This window comes from Rattus norvegicus, chromosome 8 (assembly GCF_036323735.1).
Source record: "Rattus norvegicus strain BN/NHsdMcwi chromosome 8, GRCr8, whole genome shotgun sequence".
NCBI lineage: Eukaryota > Metazoa > Chordata > Mammalia > Rodentia > Muridae > Rattus > Rattus norvegicus.
The window spans coordinates 91,809,003-91,834,211 of record NC_086026.1 but is presented as its reverse complement, the minus strand read 5'-3'; the positions used below and the strand labels follow the sequence as shown (position 1 = coordinate 91,834,211).

General features: G+C 37.5%; 1 protein-coding gene and 1 long non-coding RNA gene across 9 annotated transcripts in view; one reads left to right on the top strand and one right to left on the bottom strand.

Annotated features, from left to right (window-relative positions):
- Positions 1 to 3,171: 3,171 nt before the first annotated feature.
- LOC102553441 (uncharacterized) overlaps positions 3,172 to 25,209 on the top strand; it is a 94,955-nt gene continuing 72,917 nt past the window's right edge. For 6 of the 8 annotated variants that reach the window (XR_001839473.3, XR_001839472.3, XR_001839470.3 and 3 more), the window contains exons 1-3: positions 3,172 to 3,326; positions 6,045 to 6,172; positions 10,860 to 11,002. This is a non-coding gene — a long non-coding RNA (uncharacterized LOC102553441). Of the gene's footprint in view, positions 3,761 to 6,044; positions 6,173 to 10,859; positions 11,003 to 25,209 lie in introns of all 8 variants that reach the window. The other 2 variants (XR_005488330.2, XR_005488332.2) reach the window with 2 other exon arrangements.
- The window catches only part of Mei4 (meiotic double-stranded break formation protein 4), a 173,986-nt gene continuing 163,212 nt past the window's right edge, over positions 14,436 to 25,209 (bottom strand). Inside the window, exon 5 of the mRNA NM_001109378.1 lies at positions 14,436 to 16,206. Within this exon, the coding sequence (NP_001102848.1) occupies positions 15,937 to 16,206 (270 nt within the window). The 3' untranslated portion in view covers positions 14,436 to 15,936. The remainder of the gene's footprint in view (positions 16,207 to 25,209) is intronic.

Sequence of the window (25,209 nt, the reverse complement as noted above, 5' to 3'; positions counted from 1 at the left end):
AACTATCTCAGCAACTGACAAAGTATGTGTCATACACACACACACGCACACACACAGAGAGAAAGAGAGAGAGAGAGAGAGAGAGAGAGAGAGAGAAATACACAGAGCATACTAACAATAATAAATAAATATATACATATATATTTTAAAGAAGTCTGTCCATTGACTGGGTCCATCCTGAAAGGGTCATTGGATATATCTTTTTTAAAACATTTATTTTATTTATTTATTTCATGTATATGAGTATACTGTGGCTGTCTTCAGACACATTAGAAGAAGGCATCGCATCCCATTACAGATGGTTGTGAGCCACCATGTGGTTGCTGGGAACTGAACTCATGACCTCTGGAAGAGCAATCAGTGCTCTTAACCACTGAGCCATATCTCCAGCCCTATTGGATATATCTTTAAATGTTAAATATTTTCCCTGAAGCTTTGTCATCTCTTTTTGCTTCAAGGCTATTGGACGGTGAGCAGCTTCTGTCTGCTATGTCCTTTTGAGGGTCATGGTGTTCTGCCTCAAAGTAAACTGAAATCAAAAGAGCCAGCTGATCCTAAAACCTGAGATCATGAGCTAAAAAGTACCTTTGGATATCAGGTGCTTGTCACAGAGATGTAACATGACTAAAACTTCCAATCCTTTCCCACCTCCCCATTCCGTTTCTCTCTCCCTCCATCACTAAGTACCCATTGAATGTGTGTTCATTTATTGTGTTTGGCAATTCTGGAGTCTGACAGTAACAAATTAAGTTTTTCAAGGTCTTTCATTAAGTAACTTACAACTAATAATAAAACGATAAATGAATCCTATGGAAAGTGAGCATCAACATCATTCAATGGAACAGTCTGCTAATTCAACTTCCTGATTGAACTCCTGAGTCCTACAGTTTGTCTTAAATATCACATGACAGATGAAGTGCAAATGTGGATTAGGTCAGGTAATTCACAAGTCCAAGTACTTGGATGGATCCCAAGCCCATCCAAATTCCTAAATCTTTTCCAAAATAATGTCCAAACATAGAAAATTCTTCATGAGTCAACTCAGGTCTTATATAGATGTCCTCAACATCACAGTGAATGTAGCATACTAATCTGACCTTAAGAGATATCAAACATGTTTCTGCTGTGGGGACACTGAAAGTATTCCTATCTTTTTAAAATGACTTTTATCATATTTATATTTTCTTGTAATCTGTTCTTTTTTATTGGATATTTTATTTATATACATTTCAAATGTTATCCCATTTCCCAGTTTCACCTCTGGAAACGCTCTGTCTCATCCTCCCTACCCCCTGAATCTATGAGGGTTCTCCCCTAATCCACTCTCACCTCCCTGCCCTGGCATTTCCCTACAGTGGGGCATCAAGCTTTCCCAAACCAAGGGCTTCTCCTCCCATTGATGCCTGACAAGGCCATCCTCTGCTACATATGCAGATGGGGACATGGGTCCCTCCATGTGTACTCTGGTTGGTGGTTTAGATATTGAGAGTTCTGGTTGGTCGATATTGTTGTTCTTCTTATGGGTTACAAACCCTTTCAGCTCCTTCAGTTCTTTCTCTAACTCCTCCATTGGGGACCCCATGCTTAGTCTAAAGGTTGGCTGTGAGCATCTGCCTCTGTATTTGTCAGAAACTGGCAGAGCCTCTTAGGAGACATCTATATCAAGTTCCTGTCAGATCTTGTATGTGATCAAATGGCATCTGTCTCCTCCCATAGCCATTCACTCACTTCTACTCTTTTTGCATTAATAGTTCCCCAAAGTCCCCTATAGTTCTTTGTCCAGGGGAGGGTACTATGCATAAGAACCAGAGTATTAAAGCTTTATCAGATGGTCATACCTCTTCCTGTGAGCCTGCTTTCCTAATATTTGAATGTGCCATGTGGCACAATCAATAGTCCTGCCCAACGGTGATGCCTATCAATCACATGACCAGCATAGCAAGAACTCCCTAAAAGTGCCATAGCAGCACTCATACCTTGGAGGTGACCAACAGCTCTCTAATTGGATTTAAGACCCACCCAATAAGAGGGAAATGAGTCTTGGTATGAGAAACATAATATCTAATGATCTCATGTATCTTGAGAAGAAATTACTACTGTCACTTTACTAGATCAACCTAATTCCTTAATACAATTTAAATAATTATCCTCATATCCACAGATAAGTGTAGCTCTCACCCCTCATTAAATACTCCTCTCTGCAACAGAAAGTGAGCAAATCTTTTATTCCAAAATAAAATTGTAAGCTATTTCTAACTCATATACTTGTTCCTTAATGTCACGTGTCTTCTAAAGTTCTTTTCTTATTGGGAAAAGTTCATTGCAGATGATATTTTAATTATGCTTAAGCTGCTATTTTAAAAACTTGTTAGAAGACCATACCACAAATGATAAGCCCTTCTCCATTTTATTTACCACGAACGTTTGTTATTTCTATGAGTGATACCTATGCTGTTTGGAGAGAAAAATCTATAAATATCCCCAAATTTGCATTTTTATAGCAATTTTCTCAATCTTAACAGTACAGGAGAACACACTCTGACAGGTCCCAGGTAACCTTTAAGAAACTGTTATAGGAGATAGGTAAGAATGAGTGCGGCACATGGCTTCACCTTAAACTATCATCATCTTTGGGACATGACAGACTGCAACTATCTGCCCCAGACATGGTGCTCACTAAAAACCCTCACTGGCTTATGATTTATTGAATAGACTCTCCAAAAACAATCAGTCATAAATTAATCTTTGTATGGGTTTTCAACATGCTTTCCTAGATCCTACCAGTGAATACATTTTAAATATATCTAGCCTGACATCCCTTAAGTGGAAATTATGCCATTTTAGTCTGTAGTTGTTTACTTGCTCTAATTTATTATTTCTAGAATTTTGTTGTCTAGATGTTATCTGTCATATTAAGCACTACAAATATTGCTCAAAGGAGTGTTATTTGAAGCCTATGTTTTAATATTTAAGTTATTTACCAAAATGCTTTCAATATGTAAAGGTTAGAAATTTTACATGGATCAAGGCATAGACTATTTCATCCTAAATAGAATTTGCTTTTGTTTGGAATATGGTATCAGAATATTAGATTTTTTTCAAGAGGCGGGAAGCATTTGCTTGTTTCTGAAAATTCTAACATCCAAACACAAGTCAGTATTCCAATCCACAGCAAATAAGATAGTCAGTATTCCATTCCATAGCAACAGAAGATAGAAAGACTCCCTTACATTAACAGATCAGTCCATCTCTCAAACCTCATAAGAAATGTTTCCTTTTGTGTTAGATGGTGATGACAACTAACACAGAGACCCACACTAGTCAAGGTAAACTGAGGAAACAGGTACAGAATTCCAGTCACGGCAGAAGATTGAACAGAAAGCTTATAAAAAGCAGTTGTATTGGGGAACTGTGCTTTGGGGATATAATAGGAAAATTACAATATGATTTCATAATAGCTGAGACAAAAATACACAAGCCCCTTGCATTCTTAGGCCAGTCAAAACACCAGCATGAAGAGGGAAAATAGACATGGAGTCCCATCCTAACTGAAGAGCCAATAGCACCTGGTCGCTGCTGGTAGTGAAAGAGGCAGGTTTCGCTAGTAGTAGGGTCCATAGTAGGCTGACCATGTTTCAGTTGATGGCCACATATCCAGATGCATACATGTTGGCCTTCCTGCTTGGATGGAAAGATGTCCTGGACTTCAGAAACCCAGGAAGCACACAGATCTGAGGGGAGAAGATATTCCAATGGAAAGGTATCCTGCGATGCTGGAGACCAGGAACTGCACAGCTATGTGATGGGAATGTATGCCAATGGAAGGACTTCCTGAGACACAGGGTCCAGGAAATGCATAGCATTTGTACAACAATGTCCCAAGGAAGGGCATCCTGAGACACCAGGGACCCAACATCTCTGAGAGGAAGCCTCCTCAGCAGTTTTTGCAGTTTCCAGGGGAGGGTATCTCCAGCTGGGCTCAGGAGGCTCAGCCTGTGCTACTTCAGTTCTTCCCTTCTTTTCTTCATGACTTCTTGGATTCTTCTCATGAGATTTGTTAGGAAGGTTCAGGGTTGTAGAGGGGGAAATTTCAGGGATGCCTCTCTCTACTCCCAGGAGATGACAGCAGGGAACTGAGCAGACACAGCCTTTATATAGGGTTTATGGGGACAGAGGGAGTTTGGAGCTTTTAGGGCAGAGGTTTTCAGGGTGAGAATTGGTAAAACTTCAAGTCTAGAACTTGGGGGAGCTCAGGGATTGGTGGATTTTTCTGTTCAGGGATTGGTAGGTTTTCATGCTCATCGACTGGTGGGATCTTGTTCAGACTTTTTCACCTAAGATTAGCATAATCTGAGAAGGGTCCTATTTGAGAGGCTGGAGATGACCTTTGTGGCAATTACAGAGGCTAGAGACTCCATTATGACAGGTAGAATGGTCTGGAAAGGGGCCTGGGTTTTGGAGATTTTCAGGCCAGGACCTTGCCACTTTCCTTCCTTAAGGGTTAGCAGAGTTTACAAAGTATTCAAAGCATAAAAAAATATACAAAGTTTATAAAATATACAAGGTTTGTAAAGGGAGTCCATAGCAGGAAAGCATTTCCCTGTCACTGGAGTCAGCATGAATGGGGGCTGCTCAAATTGTACTCCAATATTTCAAAAAAAAAAAAGAAACAAAGAAACAAAGAAAGAAGGAAGAAAAAGAAAAAGAAAAAACAAGTAAAATAACATAAAGTTGGTTTCTTTTATGGAAAAGTAGCTAGATCTGAGAGGAGTTAGGGAAGGAGTTAATATGGCTAAAACACATTTTATAAAATTCTCAAAGAACTAATAAACTACATAAAAGTAGCTATCAATGTGAATCAGAAACTTCTGTAATGATGGAGGTATTATTTTCTCTATAAACATGTTGTAGGATAGTGAACTCTTACAAGTTCCATTTTTTTGCATGTGGCCGTTTCCTCTTCTGCTTCACTACAATATCTTAACACAGCTATACTATCCTTGTCAGGAGGTTACTGTCATATCCTCTGGACTTTAAAACTAACATAATCATAAAACAATAAACTTTCAATTTATAAAGTCTCCAGTCATCCTTAAAATGGTTAGGATATTATCTTCCAGAGTAGCACTTGTATGATGTCACACTCATGGTAATTCAACTTCACAATATCTCCCCTCCCTGCTGGACTTTTCCTAATTTATAAAAATCTAAAAATATGATTCTAAAAACAGATTTGAAGAACTGATCACTACAAGGAATGTCAGGGCCGGTTGCTGTGGTTTACTGGAGAGTTTCATTACAAAAGATGAACTTTTTGTGTGTTTGTGAAGTTTTTAATTCTTGGCTCACTGTAGCATAAGAGAATTTGGATCTTATTATATCATTGTCGTAAGTACATTGGTCATAATAGCATGATTGACACAACCATGAATACAACAACCTGTCTGACGGTATGAACTGCTGCAGTTCAACTTAGATTGAACATGAATCTTTGTCATATTCAGTAACAACCTGTTGACTGGAAAGGAGTGCAATGAATCACATAACCAAATTGGGGGCAGTTAAGAGGACACCAAAGCCTACAGAGTGTTTCATCAGCCAGTCTTACCATGTTTGATCCAGCTGACACTGCCTTGCTTCAGTGCTCCTAGGAGAAGCAAATCCTCCTTTAGTTAATCTCTAGCACTCCTACAGCTAGAATCAGCCAGATGATTTAATTAGTTGCTCAATTAGTTTACTGAAATCTATAAATAAGGTAGGCAGAAAAACCCAATTTCAGCATCTATGGAAATTACCTTCATGGAATATTCTGATGACCATAATCCCTAGATCCATTTCCTGAGTAGTCACAAAGACTAGAATACAAATATTAAAAATAAAGCAGTCAAAATCCAGAGTGTTGATGTTTTTGAAGAACACACTGACCCGTGGTATTTTTCTTTCTTTTGAAATTCATCTTTTGAAGAATTTTAGATAATGCATTTCAAATAGCTCCCTAAGTCCAATAGACTCTTAATTCAGTCCATCTTTTGATTTATTTACAGATTCCTGGAGACTGCATCATTTGTAACAAATGGAGGTTTATTTGGCTTGGGATGAGGGAAGCAGAGTGAAGAAGTATGCTTTCTGTGTCTAGTAGGGTTCCTAATGCTGCATCATTCTGTGGTGTGAGGTAAGTAATCAAAAATGACAAATGAGGGAGAAAATGATTTTTAGAAATATCTTTTGGGTTTATATAAATCACAAAAGGTTCAGATCCACTTTCATGATAACTAAGCTTATTGCTAAGAAAATAACATTCCTCTATGATGACCAAGCAGAATTGTCATCTCGACTGGATCTGGAGTCTACTGAAACTTGAGTGACTGGACACTCCTGTGAGGCACTTTCTTAATCACATTACTTGAAGTGGGGAGACTCAACCTGAACATAGGTGGTATTTCTGCTGGCAGCCCAGAAAGGGGTCATGTATGAGGGAAACTGATTTTTTTTGTTGTTGTTTTGCTTTGTTTTCATCATTTATGGCAAGTTCATCTATCTTGTGGCTGTGGTATTCCTCAGCACATATTGAAACCAGCTTCTTTGGGCTTCCATTGTTGACTGAGGATCTGCAGCTCCATTGGAACCCTCAAAGCTTTGAACACTATTTTGGGACAAGTGAGATACCCAGCCTTGTGTACTGAGCAACCATCAGAGCCACAACCTCTCCAGTGTGAGACAGTCACTGCTGGACACTGTAGATTAGATCATGTAAGATCTTAAGAGAGATTGGAAAAGAAGCAGTCATGGAAAGCTGAAAGGGGAGCAGGAAAATAAAGGGGTCAGCTGGAATGAAGATCTGTGCTTAAATTTACTTCTTCATTATTTTAACCAAAGTTTCATTCTCAAATGAAATTATTCACTACAAGGAAAAGTGAGAGGCTAGAGGTTTGGGCAAGTGGGTAAAAGCTCATGCTGTGTAAGCCTGTTGACTACACTGAACCCTGGGATCCACAATTCGGTTCCTAGAGCCCACACAAAGGGGAAGGAGAGAAGAGACTCTAGAAAGTTATCACAGAATCCTCATGAGATGCATACATATCCTCCAACACACATAATAACAGTGAATGCATACATGCACGCGCATAGGTATACACACACACATGTACACACACATACACACACATGTACACACACATGTACACACACACACAGGCATAAGCACACTCACAGAGACAGCTGAGGAGTCTAGTCTAGTTTTATACATGGCTGATATCTTTCTGATCCTGCACTATCGGGAAATTACCAGAATCTTAATATATTTAACTGGATTATCAGTGTCTCAGATATAAATGAGATTCTGATCAATTGTATAAACAAAGCAATCAAGTGGCATTTAACCTTAGAGTGTTGCAAGTAAAACAAAACAAAAAAGCAGAAGAAAATGTGTTTCTCAGAATGTGCTCTGAAGTTCAGTTGTGGGTGAGTACTGCTCACATTAGTGTTTCATTTTAGATGATGTTTCTTGTCATCTGAAGTCATTGTGGTAACAAACTTGATGACAGACTATAAAGTGATCAAGATAACAAAAGAAGTATAAAATTCTCTTATATTAAGTAAAATTGTTAAAGCAATCAGGAGCTCAGAAGTGCCCAAGTATTTATGTCTATATTTTTAATATATCTAATATTTTCACATTTATTTGAACAAGAATATACCATTTTATTATGGGGACTCAAGGGATACATGGGAGCATTTTACCAAGACTTTGATGATGTTTATATAGAAAACATTAAAACAATTTTTAACTTTCCAAACACTATCTCATTGCCTATTACCATTTATTCTCAGTGAAAAGATGCTACCTAATTAAAAATAAAACCCTTAAGTAGAATTAGAATTTGTTTTACCAAACTTGTCATGGTTAGTTTCAAATATTAATATGCCATAAGCTAGAGTCCTCTGAGAAGAGTTTTAGTTGAAGGATTGTTTTGGTCAGGTTGACACATGGAAATGATTACTGGGTATCATCTTGATTGGTAATTGATGCAGGGAGGCTCAGTCCACTGTGGGCAGTGCTTTTCTTGCATTGGGATTTGAACTATGTAGGACAGGAAGAAGGTGGATGCAAGCAGGCAGCCTCGGTGCATTCATTCTCTTTCTGCTCTTGACTGTAACTATGACAAGATTCTTGAGTTCCCACCTTGACCTCCCCTCAGTGATAGACTTGGAATTGTAACCTTTCATTGAAAGCAAAATACTTTCTCCTATAAGTTGCTTTGCCCAGAGTGTCTAATAACAGCAGCAGAAATATGACTAAAACATACTTCACAGTGAACTGCATATCTATTCTATATTAGAGTCACATAAATGTACTCCCGGTAAACTTCCATAGAAGGTTTTCATGGATTGTATGTAAATCTTCTCCAAAGTCCAAACAAATTCCTTGACAGGTATTCATGGCAAGGTAGAATTGGAAGGGTATTTCATAGTTCATCTTGAGGCCTCAAACTGTCATTCAAGTATGTGGGATGCTTATTTCTGTGTTTGTTATCAGATCAAGGTCACAGGAAGGTAATAGGAGCAATAATCACTTGAATGTACAACTTGCATGTAAGAGAACTGACCATGGTGTTACAAGAAACAAAAAGTCCTTACTTTTGCACAGATTCTACTATTGTTGCTTATGTATGTTTGCTTTTGTTTGGAACATTCCTTGGATCATGTCACACAAGATTAATTTTGGCCCATTCATCACATTCTCTTCCTCTCCCACTTGAACCCTCTACTTGTCCCTCAACCAGGCATGGCTGTGAAACGGAACCCAAGCATCGTAGACAGGATTTGCATCTACTTACCTGTTTTATTTTTACTAATCTATTTCTCTTCCTTTATTTTATTTTATTTTATTTTATTTTATTTTATTTTATTTTATTTTTTTGCTAGCTCAAAGTCAACCTAATTCTGGATTGTGAAGAGGGAGACAGATGCCGTTCTTCTTCTAACTATTAGATAGCATTTAATTTTTTGAATATTGCACAGTGTGTTCAATTTCAGATTGATAATTATTCACTTCCACATATATGTAGGGATTTCTCTTGGGCATTTATTTATAGAGAAATATATTATATATTATATATTATATATTATATACTATATATTATATATTATAGGATACTTTTGTTTTGCTCTGAGTCTTTTCCATGTTTTGATTGTCAAATTTTGAAACTAAACTGAAGTAAGGAAAGCAAAAGGATAGGAAGATATGTTCTACCCCGGTGATATCTCAGCATGATCTAAATTTGGCTTGAAAATGCCCAGTGATAAATACTGAATGCAGACAGGTTACTTAGAAATGGTCCAGCTTCAAGATCATTGTGTCATGCTACCCTCCATTTCCTGGACTCCTGGGGAAGTAAATAATTTTAATTGTAAAACAAATGTCATCCTGACATAGTATAACCCAATATTTGTTGGGTATATGCTGTTCTAAGGAGACAGATCAAAGTCACATTTATCTGGAAATATTTTTTAAAAGTTTACTCTATTATAAAGGACAACTTTCAAAAAATTTCCATATTCACAACTACATTACTCTTTTCTTTGGTAATATTTAACTCTCTGGATTATTCAGTATTCTCTGAATCACAATGTCCTCCATGCTTTTCCATTCCCTCTACTGGCCTGATAATTTCCACAATTGCTAAGATACCAATAATTTTGTTTCTAAAATTGAAAGTCAAATTACATTGTATCTTCTGGCAGGAGGGATGAAGCCTAGTTCTTATGTGACAGCCTGTTCAGCAGTATTCTCTGCTTGTAAATATTGCCTCTGTGATATATGCTTTTTGACACTTTAATGGATTTTCCATATTCCTTTTGAGCAGCATCATGGGTGAGGATAGTCTTTCGGACTATTAATACATTCTGGCATCATTCTGCCATAATTGATCACATTTACTGTTATGGTTCCTTTGCCCCAATTTGAAGATAAAAATATAACCAAGGTAGAATTACATTTGATTCCTTGCAATGAAATACCTTCTGTACTAGTAAGAGAACTACCCATGGGCAGAAAGGAGTTTATCTGTCTTTCGATTGAGGCGAAGTTTGAAGAAGTCTCTGCAAACAGAAAGTATAGAAAGTGAAGCAAATTAGATTGTTTCATTTATTCCACTACCCTTACTTTTGTATGGTGACTATCTTCCTGTTTAGGAACTAATTTCTTCATTCTTTTGAGTTGGCAGTAAATAGAGGTGTCGTCTTCTGTAGCTTCGACTCTTTAGCATAATAGAGAAGTCAGTATAGTGCTGAACCAGCATTGTGGTGTATTGGATACTTGGTGCTTTTCTTTTACACACAAATGTGTCTTACAGGAAAAGATGTATGGAAGTAAACTGTTGTTGTTCAATGGTAAATGAAGATCACCTATACATAGCATGGAATTCTTGTATCTATTTTTTTTCATTGTCTGAATAATGCCAGAATCTAAGTCCTGTCTCCACAAAACATCATTCCCTTTCAGACACCGAAGGAAGGGAAATAAATAGGACACTCCTGTCACTGATCTTCATGTGATTCTTGGTGCAGAGCTGCTCTTCGGTAACTTTATTAAAAATAGAACAAGTGAAGATAGAAAGGATTTGAAGTTTCTATCAACAGTCTGTTAAGACACAACGATTCATTTGTAAACAGGGTAACCAGAAATTAGCACGCTTTAGTTTAAAATATCATTTTAAGCATGGACATGTTGTTTTTCGTGTGAACAAAAACTCAGCTTAATCCATAATGAATCTGATGTGCTTTTTACTGGTGTTTTATTTTTTAAGTTTTCCAGAGTTTTAATAGTTTTCTTAACAAAACCACTTTTCTATTTTCAGCCCAGTCTACCTAGGAACCAGCATCTAGAAAGAAGACAGCTACAAGAGAGAAGACAGTACCTGTGCACCCAGGCCCTTCAGTCATGTGTGCATGAAGTAAAGAATAGGAGTTCCCTAGATCAGAATGGCCGTGGTTTCTTCAGGTGTGTATTCACTTACTTCCCTGTGTAGAGCTCATTCCTAGTTCCACTCCATGAGTGATGGGGTACCTGACCACTTCAGCATCAACTGTAGTGTTTCCAGTTTCCACATGAGATCAGAGAAATCAACAGTGCACTTACAAATCAACATAATATCATCTGCATTTATTTATCACTTACTATGTACCAGAAATACTTGGTTGTAAGCTTCCGTGGACTCTTCTTGAGTGTTAAAAATTTAAGGGCCAATTATGCATCTAGTTACATCATTTGTAAGTCGTTTGGGGTCAGTTTATCAAATAACATGTTACTGGATAATCACTCCTTAATATTTCTTGCATGCTTGTGTCTCATACTCAAATCTTTTTGCATGTTCAAGCACACTAAGAGGAGTGTCTGACTGGTTGATTAATAGAGCCAATGGGGACATTTCTGTCTTGACTATGCTCACTTGCTCCACATGACACCCTTGGGTAAGTGGGGTTTCATATGATGTCTGCTGACAGAAGGCCAGATTGGTGATGACATTGAAATTAATAGGTCTAAGAGACTGTGTAACTCAAGGACAAACAGACCAGGCTCAGGGATCGTTAGCATCTGGTAGGTTGTATCTTAACAAGCCCACAGTGTTTATTGAAGGTGACTCACAATGTTATGGTTCAAAGGAGATGTAGTTCAGCTGATGGAGTTGTCACCTTGTGGCTGTCACATCATGGAAAGTCTGGAAGAACTAGAGGTAAAAATAGTTGTTTGTTCTAGCTGCCTTATACAGCTATATACCAAGCTGTTTAATGGGCATATTGTTTGGGTAACAGTGGTCCTAATGTCTTTCACTAGTGGGGCTACGAAATAGATACCATCAGTAAAGAAAATAAAATAGTTTATATATTCAATTGAAAATTAGAAGATTAGGGTAAAAAGGGGGCAAAAACCCACTCATTGTAACGATGTGTTCATCAACCTTATGAATCTAGCGTGTCCAAATTTTACATGAGCTACAAGTATCTTTGCTAATCTCATGTAGGATCCAAATTCCAGAGAGACATGTATCAAGGCTTAGGTCATATCATGTGATCTCATTTGAATTGGGGAGAAGCTGCATCTCCATTTGTTAATCTGAAAGATGGCACAAAAAGAAAACTCACAGAAATTAGAATGTTGTCTGCAAAAGAAAGCTAACCATTGTGTTGTATTATCAGCCAAAGGTTAGAATTCAGACCCAACAGGGATCCAATGGTAATCACAAGCTAAGGAAGAGCGTCTATCATGGGACTAGTGCATAGAAGTCATCTCTCTGGAGCGATGATACCTGGAATCTATTCTACAGCACCCTTAATGGTAGAAAGGCAGTTTGATAGATGCACCCCTATCTTCCAAGTTCATTTCCTCTAGATTTCTAAAGTATGGTTTAGCTTTGGCAACCAGATGAATGAAAATCAAGTACATTGAAAATTATGAAATCTGCACAAATACTACTAATTAAAAGTTAATTTATTAATTATCATATGTATCATATTCACCAATAAATAGAACTTAATTCAAGCATGAACTGCATTTCAGTATTGTTTAGCTATGAGTCCCTTTTAACTGCTGGTAGATGAAATGGAGTAGAATAATAAATTTTGAATAACAAAAATATAACGGTCTCCTGCTCTGTGACTATGGACAAGCCATTACTCTTCTCTTTCCTCAGCTATAAAGTGTGACCAACTGACCTCCTAATATTGACTGGGGTTGCAGGAAGACTGAGGATGTTTACAGGTTGATGTTTGGAATAGCTCCCTGGTCCACATCCAACATTACAGGAGCATTTGCTTCTCCTTTTCACTTCAGAGCTCACAAAGCAATGTTTGCCTGTCAGTTCACACAGGCAACCCTATGGTGAGATTCTCCTTTTAAAAATATTAATGATCAAGTTTTATTCATATGATACAGACAGGGTGGTATCTTCATTTTTAAATCAAGTACTATATTCTTCCACTGACATTTTCATCAAGCCAGGCAAAACAGAAGTCCTAATGCTGCCCAGTATTTTATAATAATGGTGAGAGGTTAAATTCACAATTTCGCCTTATCATTTAGGCATGTATTCAACAGAAACATATTCTCCTAATGGTAATAGATATGTTTTTGTTCTTTATACTTCAAAAATGGAAGGCAGATGCTATTATGAGAAAATCACAAATCAGTGATGGCCCTGCCTCCTCTTGACCTCCTTAGTCTTTAATCTGTACCTTCTACAATGTACTCTCGTTTGAACACCACTGCTGTTTCAATATGGCAAAACAGAAAATGGATGTAGAGCCCTTTGACAAGCAGAGGGCAAGGAAGGGCTGCTTACATGCCTTTCCCAGATGCCAGGAAAAGACGTGAACAAGAGCTACCTAAAAATAACGCTACATTGGGGAACATATCACTAACGCCACTGCTGCATTTTAAATGAATTCTGCCCACTTTTTTCTCTGTGACACAGCTACAAAGGCATTTTCTGACTCCATAAAATGATTTAGAGAGATCAAACATGGGGCAAGAGGAGACAGCTCAGTTGGTGAAGTGCTTAATTCACAAGCATGACAACCTGAGTTCAACGCCATGTAAAAAGTCATGATGACTCATGCTTATAATTCTAGGAAAGGCCTAGGGAGAAGCTCCCCTGAGCTTGCTGACCAGCCCCACACACATTATCTGAAAGTTCTAGGTGCCAGCAAGAGGCCTTGTCTCGAATCCAAGAAACCAAGCAACACCAGGAAAAATCAAGCAGGACTGATTCTGAGGAATGACACTCATTGACCTTTGGCATCCACTGGTACGCATTTCTACATATATGCACATCCATCCACACATCATACTTAGAAAATAGAATCATGAAACAGATATTTTTCTTCTGATTGAAAAAAAAGTAGTTTTATTTTGGAGGCAGCATAAACTAAGCTCAAATGTTTTATTTATTTCCATGTCTAAGACTTGGGAATTAACACTAATCCATGTATGGATGTCTGATCTTGATCTTTGCATGCTCAAAGACTTAGTGTGCTTTATCCTCAGGAAATGTTAGTCATATTGTCTATTTTTATTTATGGCACTTAAATAAGTACCATCAATTGGAAATCTCCACTAGATTTCATTTACTCTTCAAAAGAAAGAAAGAAGGAAGGAATATTTAAGTCACTCAGTAGTACCTAGTAGAGTGAGAGTTTCCAAGACCAATTTCTTGTATACTGCTCAGAGTTTATCAAGATAAAATACCCAGATAGCTGAGGCAAATCCTTCTTGCTCATGGACCATGGCAGGAACGCTCCAGTCAGTGTTCAGTCCTCTCAGTCATCCCAGGGCTGTTCATGGTCTGACCTGAATGGTGGGGCAAAAGGGCAGCACCATCACTACATAAAATCTAAACGATGGAGATCTTTTACTTTTTTTGTTTCCCAACATAAAGGTTATTAGCCAGTAACTGACTACACTGGGTGTTCGGAATGCCAATGTAGTCCCATGCCTTTCTCAGAGTAAGATTTTAATGAAAAAAATATTCTGAGTTGGCATTAACTTTTAAATATAACCAAATCACTTCCTTTTGCCCCTAGCAGTCTTTCTCAGTAACCTTCACACCAACCCTCCACCATGTTTCCCCCATCAGGTTGATAGTCTTTTTTTCTCTGTTATGGTTACATATGTATATAGATGTGTTTATATATATTCACAAATATATAAGTTTAACTGGCTGAGTCTGGTTTGTTTGTTTGTAAGGGCTCAGGGCTGACCGCTCTGTACTGGGTATCAAACAAGGCCTCAGCCCTGGGGCAGGCTAATTCTCCCTCTCCAAGCAGGCATTAGTTGCCATTAGTCCTTTATCTAGGAGTGCGACCCCATTAATTCTCTCTCTTCTATGTTAATATGTCCACTGGTAGTGCCATTTTCAGGTCTTGCTTATGCAGCCATTTCTAGGAGAGAAGAGATATTTTTTTGTAACGGATGTGTTGGTTAAAAAAAAAAAAACTCCAAAAATAATCCTAGAAGATGGTATAATTTCATATACATTGTAGAAAGAATTATCAAGGATAATTTTTCTAGTACTAATGGCATCTGAAAATGATAATTACCTTATAAAACAGAATCAAACATAATTAACAAAGGAAAGAGAATTACATTATATTTTCTTTAAATTGCACAGGAAAGTACAAAAATGTGTTCTCATTAAGCTTGTCTGTTGCAATTTTAATAACAGAAATGAAGTAAATTGTGTAATGAAAAAATTCAACCCAGTGCTTTTAGTAAGTATAAAGTGTATTTATTATAGAATATTACAATTTATAAAACCATCCCTGATGACTTAGTAATATACAACTTTACTAAATTTTAACAATCATAGGAACAACAATGTTTTTAATCAACAGAAAAATTGTTTTAAAAAGGGACATTTTAAAGAACTAATTAATACTTTGCAAATAACTTTACAAACATGTTGATTAAGTAAAATTAAAAGCCACTGGTTTTCAAAGCCTCTTCCTACAAAGCTATCCTTCAAGAGAAAAATGACTTCAGGATAGCTACATAATAAATTTTATTTTTTACCATTTACTTAAACCTTGAATTTACGTGTGTTAAAGGACAGAAGTTTAAGCTTTATTTCATTACAACTTGTAATGAAATTTATATCAGATGGAAATCATTGGCAATTTATTGTGTTTTATGAGATGGGCCATGTTAGAGAATAGAGCTAGACTATTGAGTGAAATAAGATATAATACATGAACATAAGGGGGCATTGTCAACCGGAATTGCCTGATTACAATACAGAACAGCGACTCATTATCTCTGATACAGAAGACTTATAACTAAATTGAATTAATGATTAGTTGGTTAATCAATTTAAAATATTCATTTAAAAACATTTTTTGAAAAACACTGAAGCACACCATTTTCTGATATATGATCATCTGCTAAGGCAATGACTCAGTCTTAACAGTTTCCATCTCTGGTGAGTTCAAGAGAACGCCCAGTCTCCATAAGTAAAATGTAAGTAAAGGAAACGCATCTGAAAGTCTGAGGATGGTTTCATCATGCTTTTGAAGAAATTTCTGAATTTCCGGGCTGCTGGGGTCGATGTGTGGAATGGGATCTCCCTGGGTTTCCTGTTGAAGAAGTTGTTCCAGGATCCAAAACAGGGAGAAAATATTTTCATATCGTGTCACATCATAATTGCTTTGATCCTAAGAAAAAAACAATAAAATTCTTAAAACACTGTGTGGCTCAGATCAGAAAGTGTGTATATAGCATTATATTGTCAGACATAACAAAAGTTTTTGATTTGGTTAATGCCATCTCCCTCCCTGCCCCTTTGACTGGTGGGATAGGGAGACAACATGATTGGTGGAGAGGGAAAAAAGAAACAAATATTTAAGATTTTTAAAACGTGATGAATATTTTTATGACTTATATAGTGCTTCAAATCATTTTCTACCATTGTTTGATACAGAAGTTGATTATTCCTCAAACTCTATTTCAAATGTCTTAAATTCAAGTATGTTTTGGATCAGAATGTAAAAGTGTAAACGGAAATTCCCATTTGTGACCTCATATGATATATGGTAGTCATAGTAGGGGTAGATGGATATGTATGTGAAATTTTTACAGGCTGTGTACATAAAGTATCTATAACACAAAGCAATTCCATGGTAAACACTGTATCCCATTTCCAAATTGTCCTATTAAGTACATATAACTGTCTAAAGAGTAAAAATTCTAGGGCTGGAGAGATGGCTCAGCGGTTAAGAGCACCTGACTGCTCTTCCAGAGGTCATGAGTTCAATTCCCAGCAACCACATGGTGGCTCACAACCATCTGTAAAGAGATCCGATGCCCTCTTCTGGTGTATCTGAAGACAGCTACAGTGTACTTATATATATAATAAATAAATAAATCTTTAAAAAAAAATTCTAAATTACAAAATATTTCTGGTCCGAAGCATTTGAATTAGAAATACTGCCTGTCATTATTTATTTGAATGTAATTACTTATTAGAAAACATCTCAAGTGCTCAGTAACAGTTTTACACATAACAGAGTAGTGTCGAATTCTATATTGTGTCTACGAATCTCAATATATAACATTCCTGCCAAAGATCATAGAATAATTTTTCTGGTTAGAAGTTTAGGGACATGTAAAAAAAAAAGGTAGACTAAAGATATTAGGAAACTAGATCTCTTCTAATTTGGAATCTACACAAGTCAGAGAATACTACTAGATTGTAGAGAATTGCACACATGGACAAAAGTGTGGGGAGCGGGTGTGGCGGCAGTCCCAAGATGGTGCCCGAGACTGCAGCTAAGTCTCATGACTAGCACCTGACTTCCTCACACACCTGAAACTAGCCAAGTCCACTGTGAGAGCTGCGCAGGCGCACCATGACGCAAGATCAGGCCATGTGACGTGGACCTAAGAACTGAGATTACGCAGTCTGGACTGAGGAGGCGGGCTTGAGGGAGGATATAAGGGAGTGGGCTTGGGGGTAGGAGATTGCTGCTTGCATGCAGAAAGAAAGGTTCCTGAATAAACTGCTTTGAGAAGAACGTTGTGGTGTTGCTCCTTTCTGCGGGAAGGAGACAGAGATGACACAAAAGTACAGATGTAGCCTTGTAGGCTATACATAGGCAAGGGAAGCACAGACTTGCTTTGTTATCTCCACATTAATTAAGAAGTAAGTCAGAAGTCCTAGGAGGTAAGCTGAATGCTTATCACCATTTTACAGGCAGGACAGAGCCACAGAAGTACACTAATTAGAACTCCAAGTCTACAGATCCTAACTAGGGACTTCTTATGCAGTTTTGCTGAAGTTCATTAAAGAAAGTATTGCAATTGGGGTTAGGGGAGAAAGAACGTGTTGGAAACATTTATCAATTGTGCACGCTGCGATGACATGTAAATGGGATAAACTGTTTGCAGGGTCAGAGGTGTGTTTACTCTTCAAAATGGTAGCCCTACAAACCCAATTATATAGATGCAGACCAATGAAAATCAATGAATTCTTCAAGAAGAGTCATGTAAGGAGACCCACCCGCCTCTCTGAGATGTGGCTGGTTACCATGAGGCTTCAAGAAGGCAGCCACTATAGTTACTGCCTTTCCTAAATACAGACCTGCTGCATTCCTACCTGGGACCTACGGCTGTAATATATAGTCCTACGTGTCGCGGTAGGCCTCTGGCACAGTGCAGTAGTTTGCATTGGCCTTTCAGACCCCAGAGCCTCCACATTTCAGTGCCTACCATGTGGGCTAACACACTCAGGTTCCCATTCACAGCACTGCTATGTGTGTACTGTTACCAACGCAACTGCATCCTATTACCAAAAAATGGTCAATCACTGCCCATTATTTTTTTTCCCTCTCATTACCACATTCCAACATCAATTCATTGCCACAGCAGACATCCAGAGCAGTGGCAGCTAAGCATGTCTGGAGTATTCCTGTTTTCTTCTCATTCACTGAGCTCTCATGTGGTGCACAGAGACTACATAGCTGCTGTCTCCCTAATGCTTGCCTGCCCCACTGGTAAAGAGATAGGGAAGTATAACGCCATCAGGATTAGTTTGTAAAAGCTACCAGAAAAATTGCTCTATAGCACAGGCAGACATCAATGTACAATAACAAGAATTGTAACAAAAACGAAGAGGCACATTACCACAGACATAATAATCCTTCAGCATCTGCCCCCGAAACTGATAACGTGGTTGACAAATTATTTTAAATTATTATTTATGGAAACTCAGAGATATTTAAGAAAATAGAGAATTTAATAAAATCAAGATATAAAAATTAACAAGTTGATATAATTAAAATAAATGTAAAGAGATATTTTATTTGTCAATAAAAGTAATAAAATAAAGTCAGCACCAACATTAATCATAGTGGAAAAATATGTATTATCCACAAATAAAGGGGGGTGTGAGGAATAATGTAAATGGTTGATAAAGCACAGGTGATTTATAGGGAGGAACAAAGAACAGATGTTTTAATTTTAGGAGTAGGAAAGGAAGAAGATACCAACAGTGGACAAAAAGAACATTTAAATCGATAATAGATGAACATTTTTCAAATTTATGGATGGATTGAAATGCCTAGCTATGGAAGGGACAAGCTATCCAGTCTCAGTCCAGGCAAAGCTGCACCACCATATATTGTAATCAAATGGTCAAAGGTGAAAGATCAAGGGAGCTTATGAGAGCATCAAGGAAAAGCACATCACACATAAGGGACGACCACTCAGCTCAATGGGAGACCTCTTGGAAGAATGTTCCCAATCCAGGGGACAGATGGTGATTTATCCAGACAAGACGAGAGTACGTACGTACACACATCCCAACCAAACACACTTCACATGGCATGGCCGTACAGAGATGAGAAACAGAGGAAGACTTTCATGGACAAGCAACTCTGAGAGTTACTCACTCTCAAAAATCTCTTTAAAAATTAAATACATGACGAAGGGAAATCTTCAAGCTTAAAGAGAAACACACTCCTCAGTAGTTTAGCAACATGAAAGAATAAAAAACACTGGTAAAATATATACAATTAATTTCTGAGTAATTATATTGCATAAACATGGCATATACATGAATTATGTATTTACTATGAAGGTTAAAAAGTTAGTTTCATTTTTTACTCAAAAAAAAATCTAAAAATATCTAAATTATGACACCAGAAGCACACAATGTGGAAAGTCAATATTTTTTATGAGATCAAAATTATTATCAGCTTAAAATAGCTTATTTTAACTATAGAACTCTTTTAAACTACAAAGTCAAAATATATGATAGATACTAGAAACATAAGCGTATAATCAAAGCACATCTCTAGAGAGAAACATGGATAACAGGAAATAAAGGAACAAAAGATATATAAAATTCAAATCGCAGAGTTGGGTAAACATTGGCAGCTGACCCATCTACCGCATAAGTCTTGCATCGAAGGCTCAGGGATCAGTCTGTAAGAGGGAGTGGAGATATCCTAAGAGCCAGCTACACCCATCCATTTTCACCACCATGATTTCCTAAGCATGGGCTGGACAAGGACAATGCCAATAAACACACTAACTTGGAAAGAGAAAATGCTTATGAGACCTTAACCTTGCACACAGAAGAACAGACAGCTAAGGAGTGCAGAGAGGGAGAAATCATCTTCCCTAGAAAAGGACCTAAGATGGTCAGACTCGATTTTCCGATCTCTGTATCAGTGAAACCCTAGACTTCTTCTTCAGTGTATAAATGAGATGACTAAACTTACATTATCTCTGTAGTGTGTGTGTGTGTGTGTGTGTGTGTGTGTGTGTGTGTTAGATTTGTTCTGGTGTAAAAGACAGCAGTATAAGTAAATGAGGAAGATGCTGTAAAGCTTAGTGTAAACTGAATATACTGGATGGCACTTCCCCCTTCTCCTCTCAGCATTGTTCTCATAGGGAAATACGGACACAGGGCTTAGAGGGAAAATGGTCATCTGCTAAGCCAGAGGATGAATGGCACCCATGCATTTAAGTGTCAGACTCTTGAGGTCACTGTGCAGCCAGACACCTTGAACGCTCAGGGATATGTGAACAGTCTGTAGTATGGGGCTTCCTCTAGCCCACCTGCATCTATTACAACTTACTTTTACTGAGTTTCCATTGCCTTGAAAGATACACCTTCCTTTTCTATACTGTGTGGAAAAGAGAGAGAGAGCCAAAGGATCAAAAAGAAAGCCAGAGTCTTTGGCAACAGTAAAAAGAAAACCAAACAAACAAATAGGAGAGAAGGAAAAAGGAAAGATAATATAAACTTGAGGTTTAGTGTATAGCTTGGATGTTTGTGTTTAACTGCAAAACACAGAAACACAGTAGCTCATTAACAACGTGATAGTTCAGGTTTGGCACCAGGGGCATACAGCGGCGGGCGCAGCCTGGCCTGCTGAAAAACAAGCAGCCTGCCACAGAAAGTATTAAGACACACCACATTTTCTTACTCCTACATAAATGGGAGATGTGGGGGGAAATTGGGATGTTGCAGAGAGGAAAATGAAGTCAAAGACTATGGCCGCATAATCTAAATGTTAAATTAAATGTTCACTGAATATAATATATCATTAGCTTGGTATTCTATGCGCCAGGTTTTGTTGGACAGAAGAAAAAGTAAGATACAACTAAAATTAGTCTTCTCCTCAGAGAAGGAACTCAACACAACATTTTAAGATAAAGGTCAGTTGTCACCGTGATAATTAAGTGGGAAAGTTGCCCCTGACCTTTAGTGAGTTATCCATTTTATTTAGTAGACAGCAAAGACAGCAAAGTAGATTTCACACAAAGATTTCTGGGGAAGAAGTTAACACTGTGAGCCATTTTCTCAGGGGCTGGCAGTTTCTGGGGCACCAAAGAAGCAATGGAGGAACTGGCATAATCGCAGGCAGAAGCAAGGCCTGGCAAAGAGAGCACACGACCACACCCGCAGTCATGCAAGGCTCAGAGCAGCACGGTGGACCTATGCGTCCATATGGCCAATAGCTTGTATTTACAGTAAAGCACTCACTTACACTGTGCCTCTTTCAGAGGTTGCACAACAGACTGTCCCTCTCCCTACACCTCAGATTTTAGGCCTATGTTGAGGGCACACAAAGCTCCGGCCAGAACAGAGAGTAGATAATTCCATTAGATTTTCTACTGAGGTGTGAGCTGTGGCACAATGCTGCTATAGACTGGCATCATTCTTTAATCAAAAGCCCTGGCGGAGGAGACTACAAAGGGCAGACACAGTGGGTACAAATTCACTGCACCTCTTATCTATAGCAGCATGTTTGCCTGTCTAAAATGTGGAATCCTGGAGATTCCTTCTAGAGAATTTTGTTTGATCCGTGAGCTACCTTAGGTGAAGATTTCTGTATTATTAAAACCGGTACTTGATATTTTAGTATTTTACCTTGCTTCTGTGGGAAACAGTTCAACAAGTATGCAAAGTTATATTTACATGAAAGTATTCATCAAAGGAATATACACAATAGAAAAACATTTTTAAAAAACCTGTTCTTCATTAGGAGATGCACTTTAAAATGATATCTGCATTAACCAACTGTATCAACTCTTAAATCTGTTCTTAGAGGCTAAGTTCATATGGCAGTAACAAAAGGAGCCGCCATTATTCAGGAAGGCAATTTGTACAAATGTGCTCTGAGGGTGAGAGTGATAGTTATTTTCTGAAAACTGTATGGATAAGGCTCGCCATGGGCATGCACAGGGAGAAGGTCCTTTCCTATGAAGCCGTCTGAGAAAACAAAATGCTGCTCTCAAGATGTACATGAAAGGAAATTGTCAATTAACACACATCCCACACTGAATTTACTAGGAAATAACATTAAGTTGTTAAAAGGATTAAAATACATCAAACATTTAAATAATACCGATGATGTATGATTCTTCTGTTGTGATCTATTATGCTATCTTAACTATTATTTTAGAAAAAGGAAAACAAAAATAGGGTCCCCTTTTTGACATTAGAGGGAAGCTGGGATTTTTGGAGAATGAAGCCTATGTTGATCACTAAATTATCTTCAGGCTTCTACTAACTTCTCTGCCTGGAGAAATGCAAAGCCACATGAATGCCTTGTTACCTATAGTCTCCTATTAATAAAATCTTTCGCATACAGCAGTACAACAATGATTCTTTCCCCTGTTGTTCAGAAATGTGTGCACTAAGGGTTCTAAATGTGGGTTGATACTAGAAGGGCCAAGGAAAGTGTAATTTGAGTATCAACACACATGTAAAAGGCTCTTTAATCTTCTCTACCTTCAATCCTCTAATTCTTGAAAAACTAGCTTCTTTTTAACTAAAAGAAATCATTCTGTAGTCATTTAAGATGAAATGTGGACACTCCAAATCTATTCTAGGCCTTCATCGGTAAATATCAGATTTGTGTATGTAACCCAATAGCATCATGGATCCATGCAAAGTACTTTAAAGATTTTATGTTTTCAGTTTCCCTTGGAGAAATATCTTGTGGCTTGATTTCCATTTATAACTTCATTGGTTAGTATATCAAGCAGGTTGACAAATATGATGGATAGATGATATCAACATTAATTCTCAGATTCCACACTAAAGATTGGAGAGTTCCTAATAAATGTAAATTGCATTTCTGTGTTCTAAATCAACTTTATTTGGGTTTAGCCTGCATCCCTATTGCTTCTTATGGTCTGAGATATTACTTTTGCGGCTATAAACTCTAGCCATACAGGCTTCTTTCTCTTATTTTCAGAAGCCTAAGGCTGGTCATACATTCCAAATACATGTTGTTTAATCATTTTTGTCTTGCTTCACAAATCTCGACAAAACAATAGAAACCAGGTGATTAAATTACCAATAAAAAGGCCATAGAACAAGAACAGGACAGAGGGACTGGAACAAATGTAGTAAGTCTCTAAGTCCTAAAATTTGAGTGACGGTGCTTGGAATCTTAAAGTTTACACATTGTAAACCCTGATTTTGCACACTTTTATCCTAATGCAGTACTTCGTACCCTAACAAGCTTATCCCAAGGTGCGATAATAAACAGAACAGGGTTTCTGCCTAAGAATATTTCACTCTACCAAAAAGTATTTCTAGCATGAGTTGAATATTCCAAAAAGCAGCAGGTTTGGGGCAAGGTGTACTTAAGATTTCAGCTTTCTATTTCTTCCAGACTGTACAATGTTTGCAATATATAAAGCTCCATTAATTGAGGATGAGACCCAATTCTGAACATGAAATAAGAGTTACATGTTCTCTCTTTAGACAATGTCTGGCATTAATTCTGCACAGTATGCCTTCATTTTGCTGCAACCTGTGAAGGCAGGTATGGAATTTGCCACTACAGCATCATGCTGTGACTCAGAAATTTTCTGATTAGGGAGGATGTTGGAATTTGGATTTAGACATGTTCAGCATATACATACATAGCAGTGAGGCAGGCAAAGAGCACAGCAAATGCCATAGGAGTTACATAGGAACTCCAAAGGAGGAACAACAGTAGCTTAAATAAACAATGCTGAGAAAACTGATTGTCCATAGGCAGAAGAATGAAATTTGACACATATCTATCATCTAACACAAACATTATATCTTAGTGGATCAAAAGCCTCATTTTGAAACCAGAAGCATTAAAACTGCTTGCAAAAAACATATGCAGAGCCCTACCTATGATATTGATGTAGAAAAGAACTTTCTGAACAGGACTTTATTTGCCTAGGGATTAAAGCTAGCCATTAATAACTGGAACCTCACAAAACTAAAAGCTTTCTGTAAACCTAAGGAAAGAATCAATCAAGTGAAGAAAAAGTAAGTGGGAAGCAATCTTTGCTAGCTATGTATCTGACAGAGGATTGATAGCCAGAATATACAAAAACTCAAAAATGGAGTCAAGGAAACAAATGACCCAATAAAATTAATGGGTGAAGGGTAGAGAATACAAGAAGAGGGTTAAACGAAAATGGGTAGGACAAAGTACAAAATGTGTTCATTATCCTTAGGAATAATGGAGGTGCTAGGAGCCATCAAGGAGAAGCTACAAGCCAGCAGGTAATCTTCCTGATTTGGCTCTGCCATGAACTATAAAGTTAATGACAGATTCACTTCTCTAGGCAAGGCCAAGAAGATAACATTTTAGGAAAAGATTTCTGCTATTAATATGCTTTTTATATATATATGAACTTCATTAATAACTTAGTCACAAAAATTGTGGTTTTTAACTTCTAATGAACCTGTTGAGCTTGTGACAGATAATGAATGTTTAGCCAGACAATTACTCTTAATAGATTTGCATGTAAACATTCTCTGTTGTAAACTTCTTATATAATTTATGACTTGAATTTATGTGGTGAACTTTTTACCATGTAGTCATGCATTGTGAGAGATGTGTAAGTGCTGAGGACAAAGAGAGGAAACTGAACTTTTTAAAGAAGAATCTTTTAAAAAGAACTTTTTGAGAACTCTCTTGGAAATCTTTTAGAGAGAACTTAGAAGTAAAAGTATTGGGAATGATGGCATTGGGAAAACACAGCATTTGGAGTAAGGGAATTGAGGAAAAAGGTGTTATTGTGACATCAGAGCAGGAGGAAAGAGCAAGATTAGAAGAAGAGAGCAGGCAGAAACTTTTTGGAGAACTAACAAGAATAAAGGCTAAAATCATTTTTTAAATACCCATTTTCTTCCTGCAACTTCAATT